The sequence below is a fragment of the Perca fluviatilis genome, chromosome 23, assembly GCF_010015445.1.
Source record: "Perca fluviatilis chromosome 23, GENO_Pfluv_1.0, whole genome shotgun sequence".
Classification (NCBI taxonomy): Eukaryota; Metazoa; Chordata; class Actinopteri; order Perciformes; family Percidae; genus Perca; species Perca fluviatilis.
The window spans coordinates 18,444,824-18,471,513 of NC_053134.1; the positions used below are offsets into that span (position 1 = coordinate 18,444,824).

Sequence of the window (26,690 nt, forward strand, 5' to 3'; positions counted from 1 at the left end):
AATGTGATTCTTTAAATATATACACTGGTAAGTACAGTTGGTCTGCACTCCCTCGTGTTCAGTGTACACATGCCAACAAATAATGCTGTGTCACGTATGGCACTGGGAAGGTATTTGACTGTGAAGTCGTTAGAAGGGCCTAAACTTTAACTGTCAGTAGTCTACCTCAGACTCCTGCGGTCAGGGTCGTATCTTTCTGGGAGGAGCTTCCCTAGTGATTTGTACACTATCACCACGGCAACCGGCAGAGGGGCAGCTGGCTCGAGATGGCGCCGTCTCCTATCGGACACTGTGTGCTCCTCCTCCTGTGGGGGGTCGGTCTGAGTTGGAGGGGCCGGGGTGGGCTCAGCTGGGAAGCAAGAGATGGATTGACAGACTGAGACGGGAGTTGTGTATTATTTTTACACATTTTAAAGCATAAAAAGCAACAAATGGTGGGATTCGGCCAGCACTCCTACCTCTGGGGCCCTGTGGAGTGCGGAGGTTGAACTGGGGGAAGTGGACGGACGATCCAAGCTCTTTGGAGTAAGCCTCCTGGATGTCCTGGAACCGAGGCAACGTGGCCCTCTCCGGGTCCGACACATCCAGGTAGTCCACGGTTAGAACTAGATAAGTGGCAGGAAGAAGAGGAGACAGAGGCACATAATGAGAACGATATCTCAGATGTGAGTATGTGTCCCAGTCACACACGGTGGGATCACAGCTTCTCCACTCACTCATGTTGTCGGTGACGATGGTGAAGGGTTTCAGGTAGGTTTTCCTGACGTTCTGTGCCAGCGTGTTGGCGTAGTCCTCGAAGTTGCGGAGCAGGTGGGCGGTGCCGCCTTCAGTCTTCTGGATCTGCTCCCAGTGCTCCTTGGTGTCAGGATCCAGTATGGCGCTACCTGCTCGCACCAAGTTCTGGAAAAAAAAATCCAAGGTTAAGCAAATGTCATGAATGAAGCATTTATTATTAGTATTGAAGGAAAATGCGTCATATGAATATCAAATAGACTAGTAATAAAGCAACGGTGGAAGTATTAGATAACCACAGATGATCAAGTTGCTCTCCCAGTAAGAATCAACCAGTGGAGGGCAGTGTGCCACCAGTGCTCCCAGTGCTACAGACTGGGTTTCACTAAATTAAAGCTTTAGGATCTTTTCCAATAACGTATTGAAGTTGGAATCCACCCAGGAGAGCCTCCAGGGAATAATCACCGAAACATTTTGTAAAAGTTGATCTGTGCATTTTCTTTTCTACCTCATTGAACTCGGCATGCCTCATGGCGGTGAGGTCGAACCCTGCCTGCCGGCTCTCGTACTGCAGCACGTGATTCAGCAGCTGGGCGGCCGTCTTCACGTCGTTGCCATAGTAACGCTGGGTGTTGTTGGTGGCGCTCTGAAGCAAATGCACAATAGTCTTGGAGCGCTCACTGTCCATCCTTGAATTGTTGCGCCGCAGGTCCTCATTCTGGGAAAAAAAAAAAGGAGGCTTGAGGGATGGAAAGTGAACGAGAACGAGCAGGCCAAGGCAAAGGCAAGATGAGTGGGTGCGATGAAACATAATAGAAATTGGTCAATCCCGGGATTAGTGGAGCTTTGAGAAGTTCACGCCTCAAGTATTAGGTTCAGGTTCAAACACAATAGGTGCAATACTTTGTTTAAATCTCCCATAGACTTCATTACACTTTGTTAAAGACACATCCGTTCCCTTACAATGCATGTTGTTGTTTTTTAAATAACTGCCAGTAATCATCGTGATTATTCTTAACAGAGACTAATAAAAATAAATCAAGTTTATAGAAATAGAAAGCTTTAGTTTAGAAATAATTCATTTTTCAGTTCATTCAAAGGGTTTCATAGACCAAAGGGTAGGAGTATCTGAGCACACATTTACTCCTTCAATTTCAGTTAAGCCTTTAAAAAATCATTGAGTAAAAGATTTTCAGCTGAAAGTGACGGTATAAATGTTTTAGTTTGTCAAGTACTCACCAGTTTCTTCAGATGGGAAAAGGTGATGGTGGTGCAGTTGAAGAGCTCAGGCGACAACCAGCCCTTCTCATCGCTGCAGTGGCGAATGGCAGTGCCTGGGAACATACAAATAACAGAAAAGAAATTTGAATTATGTTTCCGACAAGTGTTTCACAGACATACAGGAGGCAGCCAAGTTAAACATAATAAAATAAAAAAAAATAAAAACTTGTTATGAACTGATATTAGAAGACTATTTAAAAATGTTCATTTCCTCCCAGCTGCCCTACGTCACTGGTGAATGTGTTGTTGAGGCTGTATGCAACCAGAATGGAATACCTACAGACACTATTCATGGCTTAAAATAAATGGAACTGGCGACTTTATTTTTGGGGTTTAAAAAAAATAAATTCAATCTATATTTTTATGTCCCAAAAAGCTACACTTCAGTCAAAAACTGTCTTGAATATGTGAAACAGTTAAATACTGTACTTGAATTTTTTTTTTTTTAAACTTCCTGTCTTTTTTTGTGGTTTTAATATTTGAAACCACACTGACTTGTTCCAGTCTGATTCGGTTTGAGAAAAGACTTCATCCAAATGCAAAGTCTCTTGAAATGCTATTGTTGCAAAGTAAGAAACGGCTGAAGGACTCGCCAGTTGGAGCCAAGGGAAGGCGACGAGCAATGTTAGCAAATAAATTCCCCAATGAGTCTGGGGAGACAACAAAGGGGTCGCCATGGTGACAGCAGTAACTAAGGGAGGGGGGGGGTAAACCAAGAAAGTCACACACACACACACACACACACACACACACACACACACACACACGGAAGAGGAAGGGAATTACCGCCAGCTCTTAGTGTACATGGTATTTTTCCAAGAGTCTCTAAAGACAAACCTGTACAGGATTGGCCGATAAGAAAGCTCTGTTGGATTAACAGACTAATTAGGGAGCCATATCACTGTGTTAAGCTTCACAGAGAGGGTGCTTATATGTCTTAAATACATTACCTCACAAACACACAGTCACCCATTAAGCTTAATCCGCTGTTTCTCAATAACTGTGAATATTTTTGGCACAGAGGCGTTTTTTTTTCTTCTTTTTTTAAAGCGAGAATATGTGACTTTTGAAAAAAAGAAATAAATTTGCAATAAAACAGGAGTCAGGAGTTTTGACACTACCTCGTTCCTGGTCTGGTATGGCCAATAGATTTTGGTATCTAATGTTAGCTAACTTTAGGTTGATATTGTTTTGTGACATTACTGAGTCAGTTAGCTTACTTTATGGATATTTTCTACTTTTGTTAGTGTACACACTATTTTAGCATATACTATTAGCCTGTTAACAGGGGCTGCTGTTAGCTAGCTAAACTATGCGTAACTTAGCTAAACAAACCAGCGGCCAGTTTAGCTAATCATAACAACTTGAAAATATGGAAACAGTCTGATGGCAATAAAAAATGTTGAACTTAACACATACATTTTCCCGGAAATGAGACAAACTAATAAAACTGACAAAACTTTGACCGGTCACTGAACTTGATATAAACTTTACCATTAGTGACCTGCAACTTGTCTGATCTCCATTCATTCAAAAAGTGGACCACACACTGTTTTGAATCAATCCACAGCTAAATAATTACTCTGCATGTTGCTTTTGTCATCACAGGGATTAAAAAGCACTCACCAATTGATCCTTTGGGACAGTTCATGGCGGCGGGGCGGCCAAATTTGGTCTTGGGCCACCAGACACCTGCATCAAACGCCTTGGGACAGCCCTCGTACACCACTGTGGAGGAAAAGACAAACAAAAATTATAGTTTAAGTTAAATCTAAGTTCAGATGAGAATATGGTTTTAAACCTGAAACTGGCATTAATTCTGAGACAGTGTAAACACAAACCATTCCCTACACATAGAGAAAGAAATGGGTTGAAATTAGTTTTAACAGCATGACTTGCAATGGTCCTTAAAGAAGTGCGTCATAAACTGAACTGGACCTGAACTTTTACCACAAAAATTTCCCTTTAAAAAGGTAAACGCCTGCTTTGGTTCCACCTCAGGACGCCACCTAGCCGATCCACTCCATATTCTTAAACAGACAAACGGACCGGCACAGTGAACTTGACCAAATTAAGCTATTACACAAGCTGTGATACATAACTCATTTTAGCATATCTAGGTTAATAAATCTCCAGGACAAACCAAGCTGGGGCCTGCAGGCTTGTTGGCATGTTTGTAGCTCGTCTTACTGTAGTTGCACACAGCCTATAATCCCTTAGTGTTCCATTAACTCCTATGTGCTACTATGACACATAACTTCATTACCTGAATAAACTTCTACTTTTGATAAAATGAGCTTATCATTTACACATTCTAGTCTTTACTATTTTCACTGTTTTAGATCATACTTAACCCTTTCTTTAAGTATCACTTCTACTAATACACAAGACATTCTGTCATTACTAAAGGCTGTGGTGACATTAATTGCTGTGTTTGGCGCAGAGCTGACAGATCGGTATGAGGCCTGCCATGGATGGTCACATCTCAGTGACCCGCAGGACATGACCAATCTCGCGCTTGTTTCAGTCCCCCATCTCCACTCCCTCCCTCCCTCCCTCACTCTTACCTTGTATCAGAATGTATTTGACCTTTTAGATCTGAAACAATGTCTTAAATCCACATAAAAAATTAACAAAGGAACCATTTAGTCATATAGAACTCCAGCCATTAACAGTCCAAACACGTCCTGAGACTTTGAAGAGCTTCATATTGGGTCAAACAGTAAGCACATTGACGTTCATTTTCTGTGCATGGGACTTTGTGTTTTTTGTCGTCCATTCATCTATACTGTATTGTGCGTGTGGAGTCCCACTGCCAAGTCAGCTCAATAGCCAGACTTGCCTCTTCTGCTTGACTGGGTGGCGACAAAGACTTGCAGTTAGCTCAACTGCAGCACCAGCAGATGTGAGCGACAATATGTGTCTCCTTTTGACACTTCATCGATTCAGGCTACGAGACTTTGTCAACCCGAACATTTAAAGTAACAATACACCCAACTTCTGAAAATATTTTTTTAAATCGCTGTCCTCGTCATGAACACAGCAAACTAATTTTTTTTTTCATTTAGACATTAGACACTGAATTTATGGTTTCTCTTTTCTTTGACAGTATTTTGGAAAAGCTGTGGACTTCTTTAACTTTCTATTAATTTATCGCTTCAGATATCAGTGAATCAGTCTATTTAAGTAAAAATCAACTCTTTTGCAGGGCTAATTTATTGCTGATATCGGTAAGGTTTCTTTTACTTAAAAAATGACAGTCTGTCACTTCAAAAAAAAAAAAGCATCAAGGAAATCAGGCAAGATCATATTTAAAATACATGTAATTACAAAATGTATGGTCTCACATACCCTCGCATCCAATGGGAGTGACCTCAGCGAAGGGGTTGTCACAGCGGTTACACTGACGGCCGATGACTCCCCCTTTACAGGGGCACTGCCCAGTGATGGCGTCGCATGTTCGCGACTCCGAGCCGATAGAGAAACACTCGCAGGGGTAGCATGTGTCCTCGCCTTCTGGCCGATAGTGGTTTTCCTGCAGGAACAGGACAAGACATAGATGATTAATATTATTGATATTATATTTACATCCTGAAAAGTTAGCTAGGAAATTTCAATATTTAGGGGTGCCATTAGTGCCTCTTTTAGGCCATCTGTAAAGCAAGTCTACCGGTATGTCATTTTTACTGAACATTCTTTCTTTCTTTCTTTCTTTTACATTGTCTCACTTTAAATATTGCACATAAAACTGTAGTGCTTTAGCTTAAGTCTAAAGTATGCTCTTGCCCTGAGCAAAAAATCATCTGCTGAATCCCAAAAAGAAACCCTCTTGTATCTGCTATCAATCTGGGAAATGTCAAGTCATGTATATTTTTACCTTGCAGCGACACTCTCCGGTGGTCTTGTTGCAGTCTTTATGAAATCCCCTGTTAGTATCACAGTTACAGGGTCCACACATGGGACTGCCCCACCAACCTTGAGGACATGGCTTCTCCACTCTGTCATCAAAGACAACAACACATTGATCAAAGTGCCTGTAATTGATATTTTATAATCATATTTTTTTATAATAACAATGTATCAACAGAGACTGTGAAAATGTGAAAAGGGGCCAAAGAAAATAGTTATTGAAGGTTTAAGGCTTTCTAAAACCAATGTACTTTTGTTAAACATATAAGTGAAGTAGTAAAAACAAACAAAAGTAAGTAACTGATGTTTAGCAGAAAATTTCATTTAATGTTGCATGCAACCTCAAAATTGTATTTTTCTAGCAATACTAGATTTATTTTCTCTTGTCTTTGCCTTCACGAAACTAATATTGAAATTACATTATAATTACCGGTACATAATAAGACAGTGGTGTTTCATTTCTATGATTAAATTGTAACCTGAAACAGTGAATGAACAAAACTGTTTTGGGGTCTTTTGGTCAAAATACAGTGGGGCCATTGTACCTACTTTAGATCCAGTTATTTAGGAATAAAATTAAAAAAATACGAGCAAAGTGATGGTTGATCAGGTTTTAACATTTACTGACTTGATATCTTCTCCAACAAAACACACTAAAATCTGATATCTGTTAAGTTTATTTTCAACTAAATGCTTTTTGTCTCCCTGAATCTAGAATAAACTTCCTCTATGCTTTTAAGTCAGTCAATCAGGTGTGACTCATTCATACAAACATAAACGGGCTCTCTTTCTCTCAGAGTGAGATGTGATCCCAGACTGAGCGATGTGATCTGATAAGGGACGAGCAGCAGTATGAGGGCAGTCGTGACTAAACACCTATGGAAGATCAGTCAGGCGTGGAGGGGGGAATCCCACATCCTGCTTAAGACAGGACGTGATGCGTGTCATAGGGGTCAGGGTTCAGGGGGAAATTACAGCTTCTCGATCGGGGCTGGCTAATTCACGTGCCCTCTAAGACAATGCAGACAATGCAGAACCAATACACCCCTTTCTGTGTGTAAATATAAACTTTCCAATTTCACCTAATAGTTTATTTTTTTTATTTTTGATGTCTGATCTTTCCTCTCTCTACCTCACACACACACAGGCATAAAATCACTATCAAGCTCAGATTACTGACTAATAAAGCTTCTCTGAAAGACTCAGGACGTTGGCAACATTACAAAAAGAGAAAGAGCCTAACATAACTTAGAGAGATTAGCACGCTTTGTCTCTGTAGGAGGCAAAGTCCATTTTTAGTCTGCTTTATTTTTAACATCTTTATACAAAGGAGGGTCTTGGAGGGAGCATTAGGCATGCAACGCTTACTTCTCCAAATTGCAGTTAAAGACACACACAGTAAGAAAGGGATCTTACTTGTTTTCACAGTACTGGCCGTAGTGGTTCTGTCCACATTCACAGGTGTAGCCGTGGGAGGAACTAGGTTTGCGAACGCAGGTCGAAACGTGCTCACAGGGGTTGAGCTGGCAAGCATCCACACACTCCTTACCAAAATAACCTGCAGGACACAGGAGAATGAGGAATGACACTCAAACGTCCCTGGGCGATGTATAAAGTTTAATTGGAGTGTATGTGCTTGTGCTAGTGTATTTTACCTGGGTCACAGACACAGGTGTGTGCGCTCCAGTCATCGCTGCAGTGGCTGTTCTCAGGGCAGATGTTGGAGTCGCAGGGGTCCGCCAGGTCGCAGCCGTCCTCCACGCGGATCTTCATGCCCTGAGCCATGTTCACATTGGCCACATTGGTGGACGTCTCACCCATACGCACACCCTGGTGGAGGGCAAACATTGATGAAGATGGAAAATAGGCAGGACAAGAGGAAAGGGGGGGAAAACATAAACAAATGCGGTTATGTTTCTTTTCGAAATTTTTACACTTACCTGTATGCAGCCAACAAATCCTTTGCTGACATGGTTGCCGTCTCCAGGCAAACCTCCTACATGAAGAGTTTGCAGCTTCAATCCTGGGAGGTCATTACCGATTTGCACTGACTTCTGCTCAAAAACACAGAATTGAAAATGAGAACTTATTTTTCTTGAGAACTTGACCCATGTGTACACCCTTGTCTATTTGCAGTGACATTTGCCTGTACCTGGTACATGCCGTAGTCCAATGATACAGAAGCCATGTATTTGATGTCCTTGCCGTCTTTAATGCTTCTCAGTTCCACCAGCAGGTGGTGCCACTCCCCGTCGTTGACCCGAACTTGGGGAAAGCTCAGCGATGCCACCAGCTGCTGCCTCAGCAACACCTCCATACGGACTTGTTGCTCACTCACCTGAATGGTGGAAAAGACAGTTCTTTTACTTTACTTTGCATTCAGAAAGCACTCTAAGTCGACTGCGAAGCAATTAAGTCAAACCTATTTCTGATTAAAAGTTTGCACTGTATGCTGACGATGATGCCATTTTCGTTGATAATAATATATAGTGCTGTATACTAAATCTCACCATGAGGTTGATGGTGGAGTAGGGCCCAGCATTGGCCTGCATAAGGGTGCCAGCAGGCTGCCTGGTGCGGAACATGAGGCCCATGTACCATGGAACAGCGACGGTAATGTCTGTGTCGCTCAAGGAGACCAGCGCCTGGCCGTCAAAGAACTGAGGAGATGGCATCCCTGGACAAGACAGGAGGGAGAATAAGGGGAAAAAAACATGATGTGTGATAGTGTTTAAGAATGAATCTGTGCCATATTTATATTGAAACATTAGTGTAATTCTTATTAACATATCGGATCACTGCTGAGAAACAATAGTCTGCAGTTCAGACTTTACAGAGATCTGCTGGATTACCTCACCACACAAAAACAGGAAAAAGGAGCTGTTCTGAAGTTAAACCTTTCAGTTTTAATATTAGTTTAATTAGTTTTGTGTACACGACTCGTGAACGTGGCGCTTTCAGAAAATTTCCACTCATAAGGTCGTGAATATGGACTCTTTCCGTAAACACGACCCCATTTAAAGGCACCATCATTTGTGTTGTCATGTGATATTATTACTACTTTGTTTTAGGATTACTACACAATACTTCTTAGACAAACATTCAATGTCTAAAGACATTCTTAACATCCACAGAAAATCCTACAGACATGACACATACTATCGTAAATAAGCTGCTGTAGATGTTGAGAGAGAGAGATCAAGAACACACATGCAAACAAATCTACCCGATCACAAACGCACAGCAAGGGTCTACATTTTAGCACAACCTACAAAGTGTTTCCTCCTGTATGATCTACAGCATAAACCCTGTATGTTCTCGGTTCCTCAGGGCACATATTTTAACAAAAGCTTTTACAAATACACACACAAGCTGTAATTATGAGATGAAGCACATATTTGTTCCTGGTAACTGGTAGCTAAAGTACAGTGGCTTTAGTCTAAACTACTTGAGTACTTACCAAAGCTTAGTCATACATCAAGTAAAGAAAAAAACGAAACAAGCCACTCCTCATTTCTGATTTACTTTATTAAGAGTAAGACTCGGTGTGGCTTTATTTACCGTAAGCTAAATGTGAGCAGGTTAGCATGCTCCATCAGTATGCTAACATGCTCACAGGGAAAAATGCTTACATTCTGGTGTTTAGTAGTTAAGAATCTGGTTAGCAGTCCTAGTCTCAGTCCTTAAAGGATTACTGAATACTCAATATACTGAAAACACGACATAAAAATATACTGAAAAAAAGGACAGGACACCCAACTCATCAAATACCAATGCTTTGTCACAGCCCTCGGCGTCTCATATTGACTCACAAGGCACTCACGTGCACTAAGACGCATGCACAGCCAGACCAGCAATCAAAACACTATATGTTTTACATAGCAAATAGTTGTTTACTGTTGCATTAATGTTCAAAAGTCAAGTACAGCCCCTTTTAATTCTGCTGGATCAGAGGGAGGTTCACACGGTTCTGTAAAAGCTACAATGTGCCGATGGGAGAGCAGGCACAGTAGCACTTTGACCAGAACAAGTCTGCAGCCAAGTCCAACTACAATCCAAACTGAGAATCATTGTCTCACCTGAACAACTTTCACACTTTTTTTTAAAATTATTAGGGTATTTACAAGGTATATTGATTATAGACAAATCTTTAATTACTGCAAAATCTTGTTTGACACCAATCCAGAGATTCAAACTTGAAATACACTTGTCATAACAAGCTACTGCCACCCATGTAGAAGCAAGTGTTTTTCAGTACGCCTATATTGGGCTTATAATCTGCTTTAAATTTGAGTGACAAAACTCATTCCTTGTCTTTTTTTTAAATGGTCTGTACAATTGAAATCTGATCTGATAGAATTAGAAGGAAAACAGTCTGGCCAAGTGGGTGACTTCCAGTGGAATTCAGTCTTTTCATGTCTGTCCAGTCGGGATGATTTTGGCAGCGTGAAATTCCACGATAACAAATCTCTTGTTTCTCATGTGGCAGCTAGGTGTGCGAAGCCTCAAACCAAATGTGTCAACAAGCAACAGAGCAGCCAAAACCTCTTGCCTGCTTGCTGTGATCCTGGCCCAGTTCAGATACTGGATACCGGGGCCTGGCACTGGCTAGGCGGCTGCCTCATAGACGAAAGGGCGAGGAGAGGTATTGACACCTTCACACATTGTTTGGAAGCTCGCCCTGAAGCAGGAAATCAAAGTTCTCTCCTTACCATTGAAGAACATGAGACGGGTTATGGAGTGTAAATAACAACACTGGAAAGCTGTGATGCTTTTATTTTCCATCCATCCATCCATCCATCCATCCATCCATCCATCCATCCATCCATCCATCCATCCATCCATCCATCCATCCATCCATCCATCCATCCATCCATCCATCCATCCATCCATCCATCCATCCATCCATCCATCCATCCATCCATCCATCCATCCATCCATCCATCCATCCATCCATCCATCCATCCATCCATCCATCCATCACAAAGGACAGCCATTGGGCCTGTGTTTTGTTTCATCCTTTGTCTGGGTTGGATAAGTGAGTCAGAGTTTAATGTTGTTCTTTAATACCAAACCTGAGGCTATCTTTAGTGTCTGTACAGTAGTGAGCTGTAGAGGCTTCACTGTGAATCTCCACCGTGGCTGCTGTATGACTCAGAGTGAGTCAGGGGAGGTCCTCCTTATCCCATTTGATCTCCCAAGCACACACTACTTCCTGGAAGTCCTCGAGACACACACACGCACGCATGCACGCAAGCACGCAAGCAGGCAGGCACGCACGCACGCACGCACACAAACACACACGCACACAGTGCACGTACTGTAGGTAAACACATGCATGTGTACACGGAGAAGCTCACAGAGGAGCATGTGGATACAGGCACATTTGGCCAGAGACCCACCTGTATATGAATGCATATGTAAATGCAGAAACACACATGTACAGACACTATCCTGAGAGATTATTCCTCTTCTTACCTTGTTCACAATTCTTGCCTCCGTAGCCGGTTGGGCAGTCGCAGCTGTAGGTGTCCCACTTGCTGACACACACTCCTCCGTTCTGACACACGTCATTTGTGCAAAAGTTTTTCTTTGCTGGACAACCTTGACATCAAACACATAAAGAAATAATCTATATATGTACGTACAATGTATGCATATCTTTATTGGCTGCAAAACTGCTCATGGTACACATAAAAAAACAAAAAAAAAACAGCATCATACTTTCCCTCTTGCATTAAATCAGTCTTATGACCAGGCCACTTGAAAAGAGCAATGTCTCTAACTGCTGCAGTGTAACTCTACTGAGTGAGCATGGCCTTTAGTTTACCATGCAGCATGTCTAACCTGCTGCGGTGCCGTTGTTAGCGATGTAGCTGGCCATGTCGATGGGTTTGCTGTCGATGCTGAGGTTTCTCATGCAGCCCACAAAGTCTCTGTTCCTGACCGGGAAGTCCTCGGGTAGGTTGGGAACTCCGCCTAGCAACAGCGGCCCCGTCAAGTCCAATGACCTGCAGACGACACACACACAGAAAATGGATCAGAGCAAAATCCAAAATGTGAAAGAATACACTCATACACTTACTTATAACTGAATATGTGTCAATATTTAATACTTTTACAAACAAAATATATAGAGTCAGGTGTGGATGCAGCACACTAATTTAGCATCTACAATGAATAAACATACATTTCCCCTCTTTGTGGATAGATAATACAAAAAATACTACAAATATCATAAAATAGGAATATGATGTTCAGGACTGCTCATTTCTGTCCCTTTTTGCTTGACACCTCGTCAATGTTTACAGTTTACAGCGACTGAGGTAAGGCATCAGCCCATAGCATGACTGACATTTCTGAAATACGTTTAAGCTGTCACAAGGCTAACCGCTACCATCACTATGACCGAGTCAGGTTCCACATACTAGGTCATGTAGGAAGCTGCTTACATCCCGAGCCTCTAAAACCCTCAACATCAAACACAAAAGGGCTGTAACAGACTTAATGTAATGCTAAAGCTTTTAATGTAGTGTGCATAGTGTACAGCACAAACACTGTTGCATGGCCAGGAGCATGTTAAGCATATTCAAAGAGTCTTTAAGGAAATAAATAAAGCAATTGGGAATATGTTGTAGTTTTAGAGCCACAAACTGCCACAGTTCTTTAAATATCTAGTTTGGCGACATGGAAATCTATCAGAAGAATTCAGATGAGAAATTGTGGGAATGAAAAGTGAAATATGCATTGAGGCCATTTGGGCTGATACATGCAGTATGAAGCCTGTACAGAGTTGTAATAAAAATAGCAAGTACAGTGCAAGAGATAGTTACGTCAGCAAAGAAGGTTATGTTTTTGGGTTGGTTCGTCCGTTTGTTTGTTGGTTTGTTTGTTTGTCTGTAAGCAGGATTATGGAAAAAAACTACTAGTACTTTCATGAAACTTTGTGCAAGGGTGTAGCATAAGCCAAGGAAGAACTTTGGATTAGAATTTTGGATTTCTTTCACTAACATTGCAAGATAGGGTGTTTGTGCTGCATTCAAGTTGTGTCGGAACAATAAGAAAAAGAGTTCCCCACTAGGAAAATTCACAGTGCATTAACATTGTGAGATAGGGCAAGCATAGGCAGAGGTCTGCGCTCTCTGAGTGCCCTTCTAGTTAATACGTGTGATGGGTCAAACTGAATGGACTCTAACATAAGTTTTAAAGATTTGCACTATTAGCAAAAATAGGTGTTCCGGTCCCAAAAGCTAAGTGATCGTTTCTGTTTCAGTAGCATTTCTCAGGTTTACTCTGCCTCTTAAAAGTTGTAGAGGACGATGTGTTTTAGATCATATACTGAAGTATTCCTGAAACCTACAATCGAACATCTTGTAGGCCTATGCCTTCCAATACTGTACCTTTGGCAGTAAATATAGTAAAATTGGACCAACCACATTGTAGTGTTGCTAGTGATGTTTAAAGAAAGTTTAAAATTAAAAGTTTAATTTAAAAGTGAAAGCCACATGCTCTGTGCCTCAATCACACTCTAAATCACGCCAATTCTCCAGAACAAAACTGCAGGCGTTTGCTTGTTGTCACCACATTACACACCAGCATAATGTATATTTGTATATTCCAGCTCAACACAGTTAAAGTACCTAAACGCCTCTCAGCTTCTGTGACCTGTGCAACAAGTTCCTGAAGGAATGTAACCTCATTAACTCCTCTTTGAACCTCCCTCTCTCTCTTTGTCCCCACCCTCCACAAACTGTATGTGTCTCAGCATGCAAGCTCGCCATAAGACTCATTAAAAAAAGTCTCACGCTTTAAAATAAACACAAATTCATTAGCGTGTGGTACACACAGTAAGTCAGATTAATCCTGTGTTGAGGTGATCTTTTGGGAATCTAAGAATGTGTCTTACAGCCGAAAGGCCACAAGGATGAACGCTCAGATTAGAAGACAAAAGGAGGAGAGGGTGGTAGAATGAGAGTTGTGTAATCTGTTGTAATGAAGCAATGTGACTTAGCCTCCCAGGTACAACATATTTTATATTAGTCTGACTGGTTAGTGTGCGGCGTGTGCGTGGGATGGATTGGAGATAATGAGTGTAAAGACCCAAAGAGAGAAAGAAAGACTGCAGCTTACTTCTTCTGTCCGGTCTGGGTGCCTTGGGCGGCGCAGGAATAGTTGCCGATCTGCTTTCCGAACCGAATCGCCATGGAGATGTCACAGTCGTCTACAGCAACCACGGCCACCTTTTCTGCAGAAGGTCCATGAGGGATTCCTAGACGCCCAATGTTTGGCTGAAAATTAAAAACAAAATACAGATACAACATTCACGTGATACTGTGGGGTCCAGGTATTTAAGGATTCTTTATATGATTTGCAAGGGGTACTTTGAAAAGATTATGGAGCAGCGAAAGTAAAGATATATAATAGTAATTTTGATTTGTTTAAAAAAAAAGAAAAGAATAGATAATAAAAATAGTAAGCAAGCAAGTAAGCAGAGAAGCAAAGACAAACTAAAAGGAATGGATGGATGGTTGAAAGAGATAGCTAAGAGCTAAAGGTGATAGAGAAATGGCTACAACGGATAGCTAAAAGCTCAATAATGAATAAATGGCTACTATAGATACCTTGAATCTAAAGGTAATGAATAAATGGTTACAATAGATAGCTAAAAACATTAAATAATGGTTAAAATAGTTAGCCGAAAGTCATAGAATTAACAGTTACACTAGTCATAATAATGGATATATAGTTAAACTAGCTAAACATAAAGGATAAAAAGTAGAAATACTTAGCAAATGGTTAAAATAGCAAACGTAATGGATACATTATCAAAATAGAAAACTGAGGTTAGATGGATAAATGTTTAAAAAGTCCAGCTTCTCTTAATGACAGTAGTTAATGCAAACTTAAAGTGATGGTTCGGAGTAATTTCACCCTAGGGTCCTTTGCACCATGACCTAGAGCCAAACACCCCCAAGAAGCTTTTTTTCACCTGGGTCTAACATTGGGAGCGTTAGCGTAGAGTAGCGTTATCAGCTGAATAGCTTAGCGCAGGGGCTAATGGATCCACGTTTGTATCTCGTAAATGACCCCACTAATAATGCCCGAAATGATACCAAACGTCTACACTAGTACATATAGGTTATGCACTCATAAAACGATGGATTGGAAAGTTTGTAAGTACACCAGAAGTTTATGTAAATAACACTTCCCTCCTGGCTTCTGCTCTCTGCTGTTGTTGTTGTACTTGAGTTCATCTGACAGGGCAGATGAAAAAAGGTGGTAACACTGCTTTACACTACATGGAATCAAATCTATTGTCTCCTTTTTCCTACCCGAGTGCAAAAATTATCTTTTTTATAATTTTTTTTTTTTTACAGTGTATTGTTGTGGTAAATCTCCACTGACTGAATTAAGCTCAAATTTGCAATGCCCGTATTTCGTATTCAATGTGAGAAACTTGCCTGAGCTTTGGTGCTCGATCAGTGCAGGTCAGAGCTACACAAACAGTGTCTATCTGACTTTGGCCGACTTGGAGCAGAAGTCCACAGGCCTCTCTTGGCTTAAGGTGACAAAAAGCCCATTGTGCATAAGCTCGCACCTAATGATTACAAAGTAGGCTAATTCCTCCATCAAGGCTTGTGGCCGACAAATGTGGATCTGAGAAAATGTCGATCAGCGTAGAAAAATCAGGGCCCCCAAATCGCTTTAGTTTTGGTAATATCTAACCTGAGACCAAAGTTCAATGGAGCGTTTTACTTAACAATAGTGGCCTTGGAACAGGAAGCAGAAGGAGATCAATGGAAGAAAAAAAACGTTTCCACCAATTAAATAACACCTACTTTCATTGCTAATGAGCCATTTTGAGACAACGCATTATTTAGATGACTAAAAGTTGATATGACAAATTTGCTCCACCATATTTACAGTACAATGGAAGCGTTTACATTTCCTTTCGTTGCTGAGTAGCTTACAATAGATTGACAATGATTAGTTGCTCTTTCTGCTATCTCTCCTGGGAGAATGTTAAATACCATGACTACAACAACACGCGACAATGGGACTACAGATCCCAGACCTGATCACAGTGCAGTGTTTACATAAGGCACTCGGGCTGTTTAGAGGTTTTGACAGTTTGAGCGGTAGCAAGAAAGACTTTTAAACCACTACGGTGGCACGTCTATAATGGACAAAATGAAGGTGAAAAATCCTTTCGTTGAATCAAGAGTTCATGAATAAATTGCTTACAGCAGCTCATTTCATTTTGTTGCATTTCTCATCTTTGGTATGTATTTCAGAAAAATGTTGACGGTGAAAAGAAATGGAAGAGACGGAGAAAGAAAACGAGTCATGCAAAGAAAGAGAATGTGTGTGTGCATGTGTTTGTCTGCTTCATAAATAGGATTAGAGTAATTAGATACTGGTGGGGCAGACACTCTGCAAACAAAGGAAGAGGGGGAAAAAAAGAGGGCGAAAAATAGGAAAGAAAGAGCAACAGACAAAAATAATGGAAGTGGACTGACCAGATATAAGAGCCTAAAAGAGAGAGAAAAAAATGAGAAACTGGGCAAAAAAATGAGCAACAGAGGGGTGCAGTCTCTTCTATTTTGGCTCAGGTGGGCTCCAGTCCGGGCATTCTTTCCAACCCACAGGGAGTTTATCACTGCCACTCCCTTCAACATGCCCTGTTTCCACTGATTCCACCAAAAACAGCTTCACACTTTCCATAAAGATAAACAGGAAGGCCAACTGAACCGCAATACACCTCTGACGCCACTGCTGTTTTCTTTCTTTTTTTACTTTTAATCTCTCTTTTATTTTTCACTTACTCACAGGCAGAATCATTTCTCACACTAACACACACACACACACACACACACACACACACACACACACACACACACACACACACACACACACACACACACACACACACAGAGCAAGATATCATGTCTACCTTTATTTTACTTTTCATGTTCGCTTAAAGGATAATGTTCAATCCTGCTGATGAAGACCCAACATTTTCTGATTTTGCTCAAACAAAAGCATTTAACTAACAAAATAACAGGGGAGTTTTTATTGTGAAGAATTTACTTAAACGTGGCAGAAACTGATTTTTATTACACTAATATTCAAGTCTTTGCTGGCTGCATTTCTTGTGGTTAAAATTATTAACACAGCATTACAACATGGTCATTTTTTAGGCCTCTACCAGTTAAGCAATTTTTCCCTAAGTCCAGGGTGAACTCGTCAAATGCCTTGTTTTGTCCAGGCAACAGTCCCAAAGATATGCAATTTACTATAATAGACAGTAAGAAGAAGCAACAAATCCTCACTTTTGAGGAGCTGCAGAGAATGTTTGGTTAAATGATCAGTTATCAAAATATGAGCTGATTTATTTTCTGTTGATCCAAAGACTGTTTTGCATGTGTCTGTCTGTGTCAGTAAGCTCCATTATAATCATCTTGTATGTGGGCCATGTACTGTATAGCAATCATGATAGTAGGAAACCACACCCCTGTTACTGGCAACCGGCCAACCGCCCCTCTGCGATGTATGCGCAGGTGCCTGTCTACTTGTGTTAACCCTATCACCCTTACCTACTAACATCGCCATAGTGATTAAAGAAATCCGTTGTTGCAGCCGGCGTACGTAAACTCGTTCTTGTCTCCAACACTTAGCTAAAGCAGCATGAATCAAACCTAGTTGAAAATTGTCGTTATGTAACTTGGATTCTAGCTCCTGAAGTGACAGGAGAGCAGCCTGTGGTGAAACGCTGCTCTTCAGGACAGGTGAGGGAGAATGCCACGGCAGTGTAAGAAAACAATTCAAACTTGTGTCCAAATGAATTTACAAATAATGAATTACTCTGCTGTGAAATAGTGTATGCATGAATGTCCACTGTGGGCAGCCTGTAATCAAGGGACTCGCTCTAGTACGAGAAGAAAACAAACAGAAAAAGATCTGGTTTTGTTCGGGAAGCAACAAAGCCTGCAGCCAGAAGCTGTAAAGAATGTTGGCACCATGCAGCCAGCAGCAGGAGAACAAAGAAGACCCAAACACAAATAACCAAAGTGCTCAAAGATGCTCAACAGTGGTGAAGGAAAGAAGAGTAGAAGGGGCAAAAGAGTCTGATTTTGTAAGCCCAAATACCCAACAGAAAACACGTTGAAAAAACAATAGTCAATGCTACGCCAGTATGTTACATTGTGATTATAGCCGCTCCTAAGACGGAACAAATTCCTTTTAAAAATCTGATCAAGGGGGGAAAAAACTCATTAGCGTTTATATCCTCCTCCTTACAATTTTCCTGTTTGTCTTTTGTCAATTTGATACACAAAATGAACTGGCCTCCCGTAAAAACTACTTTCAAGGAGCCAGCGAGCAAGTAGAAATTAAAAAAAAAAAATTTTTGGAAAATAAGCTTCTCTGTTTTTTTTTTCCCCCCCAAGAGTGAGATGACGAGATGACTACCCGTGAGAACTTGAGATATTATAAATGTATTTTCCAAAAACTATTCCTAATCTTACAAATGTGGGTCAAACAATGACTCAAAGGACTTGTAGAACCAGTTGGGACATGAAAACGAGAGGGAAAGTGCGATAACTATATGAAAGGTTTTCAAGGGTGACAAACAGTAATTTGTCCGACTGAGACCCCCTCCCCCCCCCCTGACTCAGTGGCTCTTCTAACAGCAGAATCTGAAGTAATGGTGATTACAATCTATCATCTCTTTTGAGTTCAGTCGAGTGAGTAAGGAATGAGATAAAGACAGGAAGCAGAACACAGGGGGGAGAGGGAGATATCCAGATATCGTAAATAATGGACCCGCAATCCAAAAGTCTCAAGGGGTGCAGCTGTTACATGTACTGGTAACTCATAGACTGACATGTAGCTACACACTGTGTAAGTGCTACGTGTATGTGTGTAATGTGTATGTAATATGTAAGGGGATAAAGGAGCATTAACACAGCTGTGAGTACATAATTGCCCCAGGCTCATGATACACTTCCAACATTTACACACAATATCTTACTGCATGGATGAATGGCACCAATGCATACTGTCAATCACACCATGCAAGGCACACGTTTGGTATCCAAAAGTGTGACTGAAATTCCCATCAAATCCATATTTCTGAAGCGTGATAATGTAACCAGACAAAACTACTAAACATTTACAGATTTTACACTTAAAGATCAGTTTACTCTTTTTTTATATCGATTTCCTGTGAGCCCAAACTATATAGAGATGCACTACTAAATCATGGGAGTACCCTTCTTATAGAGCTGTAACAAAGTTCTTATTCAAAACCATTTCCGCATTATCTGCAATTCAAAAAGCCGTTGTAAGATGAACAGTGGGTGATGTTATGCCAAAAAATGTACCCAAGGCAAAACAGAAGTAAAGCTGTACACGATTACTGCAATACGATTGGAATCTCCAAATTATAAATGCACATAATTCCACACACATGCTTTTCTTTCTGCTCGATTTATTCAAAATCTTTAACCTTAATCTTTGCTTTAAAACTTTATGAATTCCCTCATTAAAGACTTTGGACTGGATGTCATGTCCTAAATTTAACATTGGCGCTCAGTTAGCTGACTGTGTCGGTTAGCTGTGTAACCGCGGCCGGTACAACTGTATATGGTTTCAGGCTTCTTTCTGACCCCTGGTTTTAAAGCGCGCCTGGTCCTCACTCTAAGGGGCCCCATGAGAGTCTCTCATTTACCCTCTGCCCGACTCTGGGCTGTTGAAGATTCCCTCTCTCTAAGGTGTCGTCTCCAGGGGCGATAGGCTTGCTGCCGCCATGGTAACACACTTGATCCCCACAGCTAGCCACAATAACCACGAGGGCAGAGGACACGAGTGGACAGAGGGTCACACACACACACACACACACACACAAACACACAAACTTCAACATACGCCATAACATGCCAAATACTGCCACATCCAATCAAAACATATACTTTCTCCTCACAACATCCCATCTACACACGTTCACAGGACATAGATCTACCCAAGCACACACACCCTCTCCCTCCCACCAACACGCACTGACACCTCTATTACCATCGGGTTGCCTGTCAAAAGCCGACATGATAACTCAACTAGCCCCGCGGCCGGGATAAAGAGCCTTGCTGCGCAGATTAAGTTACATGGTTCGACAGCTTAGTCAGAAAACACCTGAAACACTGTCAAAACGAGCAACTAAACGAGCAACTAATGACAGGAAATGTGTGTGTGTGTGTGTGTGTGTGTGTGTGTGTGTGTGTGTGTGTGTGTGTGTGTGTGTGTGTGTCAGTAGAGGGTGGGATAGAGGGAAGACTCGGTTGGGATTATGTGTTTGTGCGTGTGTTTGGGCAACTATGGGAAGGATGTCTGTAAAATGTGTTTGAGCGTGTGTGTTGAGTGAGCTAAAGGCAAGTTGTTTATGTGTGTGTGTGTGTGTGTGTGTGTGTGTGTGTGTGTGTGTGTGTGTGTGTGTGTGTGTGTGTGTGTGTGTGTGTGTGTGTGTGTGTGAGAGAGGCAGGAAGTGGCTAGCAGAGCTGCAGACGGCCACACGGTTCATTTCGATAATAAAGGAACAAGGGTGCACAGTCTTTAATTTTATTTGGGCTCGCCTGAGGAAATGCCATTGTTTCTCGGACTCTTGGTTGAAAATTTCACTTGATATTTGAAAATGTAAACTCCTGATGCTTTATGTTGTGTGCGTGCGTGCGTGCGTGCGTGCGTGCGTGCGTGTGTGTGTGTGCTTTATTATCATAAAGTATCCATAAACTGGAGCCAAAATAAAGATGGGCATTGAACCAACATCAGTATCTCTCTTAGAAGTGTGTGTGTGTTTGTGTGTGTGTGTGTGTGTGTGTGTGTGTGTGTGTGTGTGTGTGTGTGTGTAGTTGATTTTTGGCCCTGTCATGCACAGACTAGTGTGTCAGACCTTCCCTCTGGCAGCAAGAGACTCTGTCATGTCCACATTACCTCACCTGTCCTCTGGCTATGTAAACCTAAAAGTGGGAATAATTCAAACACACACACACACACGCACGGTTGCTTTTTGTCCAATTAAAGTGATTTTTTCTTTTTTTGGTACTGACAGGCTCATAATTTTACTAAAAGTGTCTTTTGAAACTGACTGAAACGCGAGACGAGAAAAAGGTGTTCAGTTAGTCTGTTGTTACGGAGTAGGCTACAGAAATTATAGGCCTCTTTTATCTTAAAAATGTTCAATGTAATGGCTCAATATTTAAATGATTTCGACAATGTGGATGAGCTCGTTATAGCTCGATGACTGTTTGTAGGCTATTCATTTGAGCCAGAGTAGGCTACAACGTTACGGATGAAAAGAAAGAGAGAGAGCGACAGGCAGCGGGCAGAGGAGGGTGACGCAGCGGCTGAAGGGCTGCGAGGCTCGGGATATTGGTAGTGCTCCTGTGGGTGCTGTGCCCCTATATGCCCAAAGAATACGTTGTATTCCCCTTTAGGTTACATTGAAGATCGGTTTGTGCCGGCAGTGTTAAAAAGTTAATATGAATTATGGATCTGACAGTCAAAGAACCAAATTCCCTTCTGTTGGAGTAAAATATTCCTGGAAAGGAAAAAAAAAAGCTAGGTAAAAAAGCTATTTTTAAAAGTACAACATGAATCTTAATCTGACCATCTAAACATTATCTAAACAGCCTTGTAGAGAGCATGACATAAAGCAATTAAAGGATCACAAGGAGGTATGCTAATGTTTAGCAGTAAAAGCAGTGGCACAATAAAACTGAACTTGATAGGGATCGTATAAGCGATAAGAGATTTACATTAGTGGAAAGAGATAAGATGAGGAGACAGAGAGACGCAAGAAGAGGAGGAGGAGGAAGACGCATTAGTGCCGGGAGTATAGAGTGGTTATAAACTATATGGATGTGTTCTCTATCCCAACTTTTTTTTTTATTTCTACACTTCAACATTTTTATCTCTCATTCCCCCAAATTCCACTGTCTATCTGTCTCTCTCAACGTTAATAAGAGGTTTAGGTCATGCTAGGTGAGGTGTGTGAAATTTTCTCCTTTCGGTGACACACACACACACACTCCCTCACATCACAGGAAAGCAAGGAAGGAATGTAAAAATGAGAGAAGGTGAAGAGAAATAGATAGACATGAGAAAAAGAGATGTAATTGGGATAGTCATGTATAAAGGCGGTCTGCAGTGACAGATTTATCTCCATTCCTCGATGACAAAATATTGTACACATCTTCTGATCAAATGTGGGTGTTTAAGACGTAACATCTGCGTTGAGACCCACAGTCTTCACGTATGGCTTCAATCACCTCTTCTCGCTTCAGATGCCGAGCTATTCTTTACCTGTATCTGAAGGCTAACTAGCTAAACTGTTCTTAGACTGCAAGGGACCCCTCTATCCCTGGGCGCTAGGCTGTTAGCTTGATAGGTGTAGCTAAAGTAAAGTATGCTAGCAAGGATAGAGAGGCCACAATACTGTTGGGAAACTGTAAAAAAAAAAACAAGGAACATTTTTTTTTTTGGATGAAGGGAGTTGAACTATAAACTAGCGCCCGGCAATTTGAGGACACGGTAGCTACTGTAGTTAGCCTCGAGCTATACTGTAGGTACATAATAGCTTGGCTTCTGAGAAGAAGTAACTGAAAAACTGCTGTTATGAAATAAGTGCTTAAATATTAAGTAAATATGCGAGGGGGTGTATCCCTCGGTAAGAAATCTCACTAATACTATTCAGAGAACTGGGGTTACACAAATACCCTTAATTATTATAAGATTTTACTCACCAATGTCCATTACCTTTCACTTTGAGTATTGCTTGCCCCCCTAAATATTCTTTTCGTTGCATTTTTCATATTATAAATTGACTTGCTTTATTCAATTATAAAAACACAATTCAGTGTATGCATAAAAACATATTTTTAAAATCCAAATTGTACAGAGTGGCTTCATTGCTTGGCCATAAATACTTAATAATCAATTAATTTTGCTGTTTGTATTTACCTCATCCGACTAAATCATTTTAACCCTGCCTCACGTGTCGTCACTTGCAAACACACGCAAATGCACGCACGCACGCACACACTCACTCATTCTCTGTTTGTATTTACTTCATTACTTCATCCGACTAAATCATTTTAACCCTGCCTCACGGGTCATCACTCGCACACACACACGCACACACACACACACATACACACACACACACACACAAATTGTACAACAGCCAAAGGTGCAGAAGCCTGAAACTGGGTGTAGCCATTTGCTTTATTCAACTTAATATCTTGCTATTATTTAGTTAATTCTCCAATTATTACCAACCCCTACAGACATGCAGGGATCTTAGTGTAACACAACAGTAGATTAAGGATAAAGTCTAAAGATTTAAATCCCTTAAAGTCAATTGATGTCTAAACAGAAGTGTGTGAGCCCAGAGACACTTGCTGTCCATGCTCATTATAAGACCCATCTCTGTCGATTTTGGAGTGTTGTTAATCCTCCCTGACAGAATCAGTCCTTCAGCCTGCCACGATGCTGCCAAGCAAAACACAACCACTGCTCACTGTGTGTCTACCTACCGGTCTGCCTGCCAAGGCTCAGACATGTTTATTTCACCTGAACAAACCTCAATGGGGGACGGCAATTAGAACTGACTGGGCTGTTACTGTGTCAATTCTCCTTATACACCACGGTTACTTCCGTAGATGGATAAACAGAGAAAGGCAGGAAGTCCACAACGCTGCTATATAACACACTAACTGTCCCAAAACGGTCCCAACCTGCTACGTGAAGACAGACCGTGACCTCTGACTGCTCTAGAGAAACATTAGACATTTCATTTAGGAGAAGAATGTGACATCGACAACATGCAACACCAGCCTGAAGCAGAAATGATTGTTTTGTACATTCTCGAAGTTTTTTTTTTAACCAGTAGTAGCGCTATGGAGCAATGTTTTGACGAATGGGTCCCTGCTTTTTTTTTTTGACTTCATCATCAAGAAGTCGAAAAACGGGAGACAGAAGAAAGCCAAGTCACATTGGAAATACTAAGCAAGTCCACATACCTTCTGAGGCCAAACTAAAACCAGAAAGCCACACCACAATCTACTACAGCCTCTTCTACTGTATAGTCCAGACAAGACCATAGCCAGACTAAATTAGAGCTAACACCATAGTGTTAGAGGCCATGCTACCTCTGGATATCTGAAGTAAACATGTACAGTGGAGTTAGTCCAGTAGACTGTACTAGAAGCAGAAGCAGGGACTACATTAGACCCAGGGGGGGAAAAAAGCACCAGGGGGGGGGACTAGGCTAGAGGTCAGAGGTTACCTCCTTCTGATTGAGCTCCAGCCAGGCAGTATAGAGCGGGAGCCGCAGAGCCCCACTGGAGTCCATCAGACTCCCCCCGTCCTGGGAGAGAGACACCGTGAGAGAGAGACACCTCATTAGACCTGCAGCCCACAACCAAGCCACGTCACTATATGTGTGTTGGACGATTGTGCATATATTTGTTGTCATGTATATATGCATGTTTGGAGTTTTTTTTGCAGTCAAGTTCGTGTCTCCAGCACGGCAGCAGAAATATTAAGACAGATAGTTTTGTGCGCTATGTACTGTATGTGTGTGTGCACAGCGGCATGCGTGCTGAAGTGTATCTCTGGTTGGATAAGCTACCAGCCAATATGCCAACAATAATGACATCCAAAGTTAGCCCTAATTCCTTCCTGCCCACTTCAAAAACACCTCTCCCACCACCTCACACAATAGGCCACAACTCATGCACTGCCGCCTTCGGACAAAGATGTCTCTGGCAGATTTGTATCACACTGTGAACTTCTATGCTATGCTGCGAAGAGCAGGTGAAATTTACAGCAGGAAAAACACAGGGAACAAGCATGTGAAAGCCCCAAACCAGCTTCCACATGTCAACATAGGTAGTTACACCACACTGACACAAAAGCATGTTTACTGTACATGTTGCAGCTATACATTACTATGTGTTAGAATAATGATAATGACTGATTAAAAGCACTAAACCACATGTCTCCTCTACTTTGTTTAAATAGTCACAGATACCATATGACAGTTCCTGGGATGTAAGTGCAACGTGTGTGTTTATCTGTGATGATAACCCTAACTGTTTGAGGTCTGGGGGAAACCTGCGTCAAGAAGACAAAGAATAACATGAGCCCTTCCTTTAAAAACACACCCTGTCGGGAAATGTGGAGTCTGAGGCTTCACCTCAAAAAAAATAACTACTTAACCTTTGTAAAAAGCACTTAGCAGAGAAAATACACAAACATGTACCCGTGTCTGTGCAGAAACACACAATGTCGCAGTCCCTCATCATAGCACACACATCCCAATGCACAGCTGATGAGATGGGTTAGTGTGTGTGTGTGTGTGTCACCAAGACACAGTCAGGCACCTAATAAGGTATGCGTCTGTCCCTCTAAGTCTTTACAGCCACCCAGGACAGCCACGTGTGGCCTCGACAATGAGTAATAAACCTACAACACAAGGAGATGGATGATCCAAAAACCACTTACAGGCAGTGTATGTATTTCAAGAGCAATTACCACTGTGTGTGTGTGTGTGTTAGTGTGTGTGTGTGTGTGTGTGTGTGTGTGTGTGTGTGTGTGTGTGTGTGTGTGTGTGCGTGTGCGTGTGTTTTTGTCTGAAAACATCAACAAAGAGACAGAATACAGAGAAGAGGGTATGAGCTATTTATTTTATATCACAGATTTAGTTAACAGCTCAAAGCACTCCCCCCCCCCCTTGACGACCAGTGAGAAAAACTCAATTTGTAACATATTGATATCAAACATTTGTAATGAGTGAATATGTCTTAGATAAGTTTGGTTTTGACTCCATCTTGCTGGTGCAGAATCCGGTTATATATTCTGTGGGTTTGTCACTAAGACTGATCCTTTTCACATACACTTAGTCATGTTGTTAATATAAACAAAACTGAATACAGCAGCTATGAAAATACGATGTCTCTCTATGTTTAAATAGCTCTTGCAATCAAAAAGTATCCTGAGTGAGAGCCAGGGAGGAAGCAGAAAGAGTGAACTTTTGGTACTTGCTGTTAATAAGAGCCAGCTAAGCCTGTCTGGGAATGCTGTCTACACACCCTAGCTGTAAATATCATAGCCTGGCATATTAGCCAGTGTCACACTATTAACCTGTCAAATATCAGGTCTGAGTGCAGCGTAAAGCAACGTTATAAAAAGTACTGCAAACACACAGGCATACCATGTCTGCAGTCATGCTATGCTTCACTGAGTTTGGATTACATGGAACTTAATTATAGTTTATTCAAAGCTGGGGTTTACAGTTAATTGGTGCTTCACTCATAAGCAGTTTTTCATACTTTATTCTTGTTTGAATATAGCTGGTGAAACATGAACGCAAGTGTGATTGATATTCCTGCAAGTTCCTTCTCGTTTATCGTTTTCATGCTTCCCATGTGAAATCATACCAACCAAAAATAAAAAAGCAAACTCTGCCTGGAACAGTTTCATAGGAATGGATCATATGCGACGCAGCTACAAAGTCATATTATCTGTCACCACTCTGACCAAAATGAAAAGGGTTTGCATCATGGATTAGTAGGCTACTTACGGTCATCATGAAATTGCCACTAACTAAAAGAGTTCGACACTGCCACTATATAATCACTGTGTGTAAATCAGTGTAGGCTAAATGCTGCAAATGAATTATTAAAAGTTCCATTTAAAGTTTGACAAAACAA

At 41.4% G+C, this 26,690-nt stretch overlaps 1 protein-coding gene across 5 annotated transcripts in view; it reads right to left on the reverse strand.

The window, feature by feature from the left end:
* celsr1a (cadherin EGF LAG seven-pass G-type receptor 1a) overlaps nt 1-26,690 on the reverse strand; it is a 94,771-nt gene that overhangs the window by 15,717 nt on the left and 52,364 nt on the right. For 3 of the 5 annotated variants that reach the window (XM_039791744.1, XM_039791742.1, XM_039791743.1), the window contains exons 7-23: nt 24,263-24,343; nt 14,053-14,210; nt 11,770-11,933; nt 11,401-11,526; nt 8,433-8,599; nt 8,075-8,260; nt 7,863-7,976; nt 7,578-7,752; nt 7,339-7,480; nt 5,891-6,011; nt 5,365-5,548; nt 3,640-3,741; nt 1,972-2,066; nt 1,241-1,450; nt 717-900; nt 459-605; nt 166-349 (exon numbers count right to left, since the gene is read on the reverse strand). In XM_039791744.1, the coding sequence (XP_039647678.1) occupies nt 166-349; nt 459-605; nt 717-900; nt 1,241-1,450; nt 1,972-2,066; nt 3,640-3,741; nt 5,365-5,548; nt 5,891-6,011; nt 7,339-7,480; nt 7,578-7,752; nt 7,863-7,976; nt 8,075-8,260; nt 8,433-8,599; nt 11,401-11,526; nt 11,770-11,933; nt 14,053-14,210; nt 24,263-24,343 (2,540 nt within the window). The remainder of the gene's footprint in view (nt 1-165; nt 350-458; nt 606-716; nt 901-1,240; nt 1,451-1,971; nt 2,067-3,639; nt 3,742-5,364; nt 5,549-5,890; nt 6,012-7,338; nt 7,481-7,577; nt 7,753-7,862; nt 7,977-8,074; nt 8,261-8,432; nt 8,600-11,400; nt 11,527-11,769; nt 11,934-14,052; nt 14,211-24,262; nt 24,344-26,690) is intronic. The other 2 variants (XM_039791745.1, XM_039791746.1) reach the window with 1 other exon arrangement.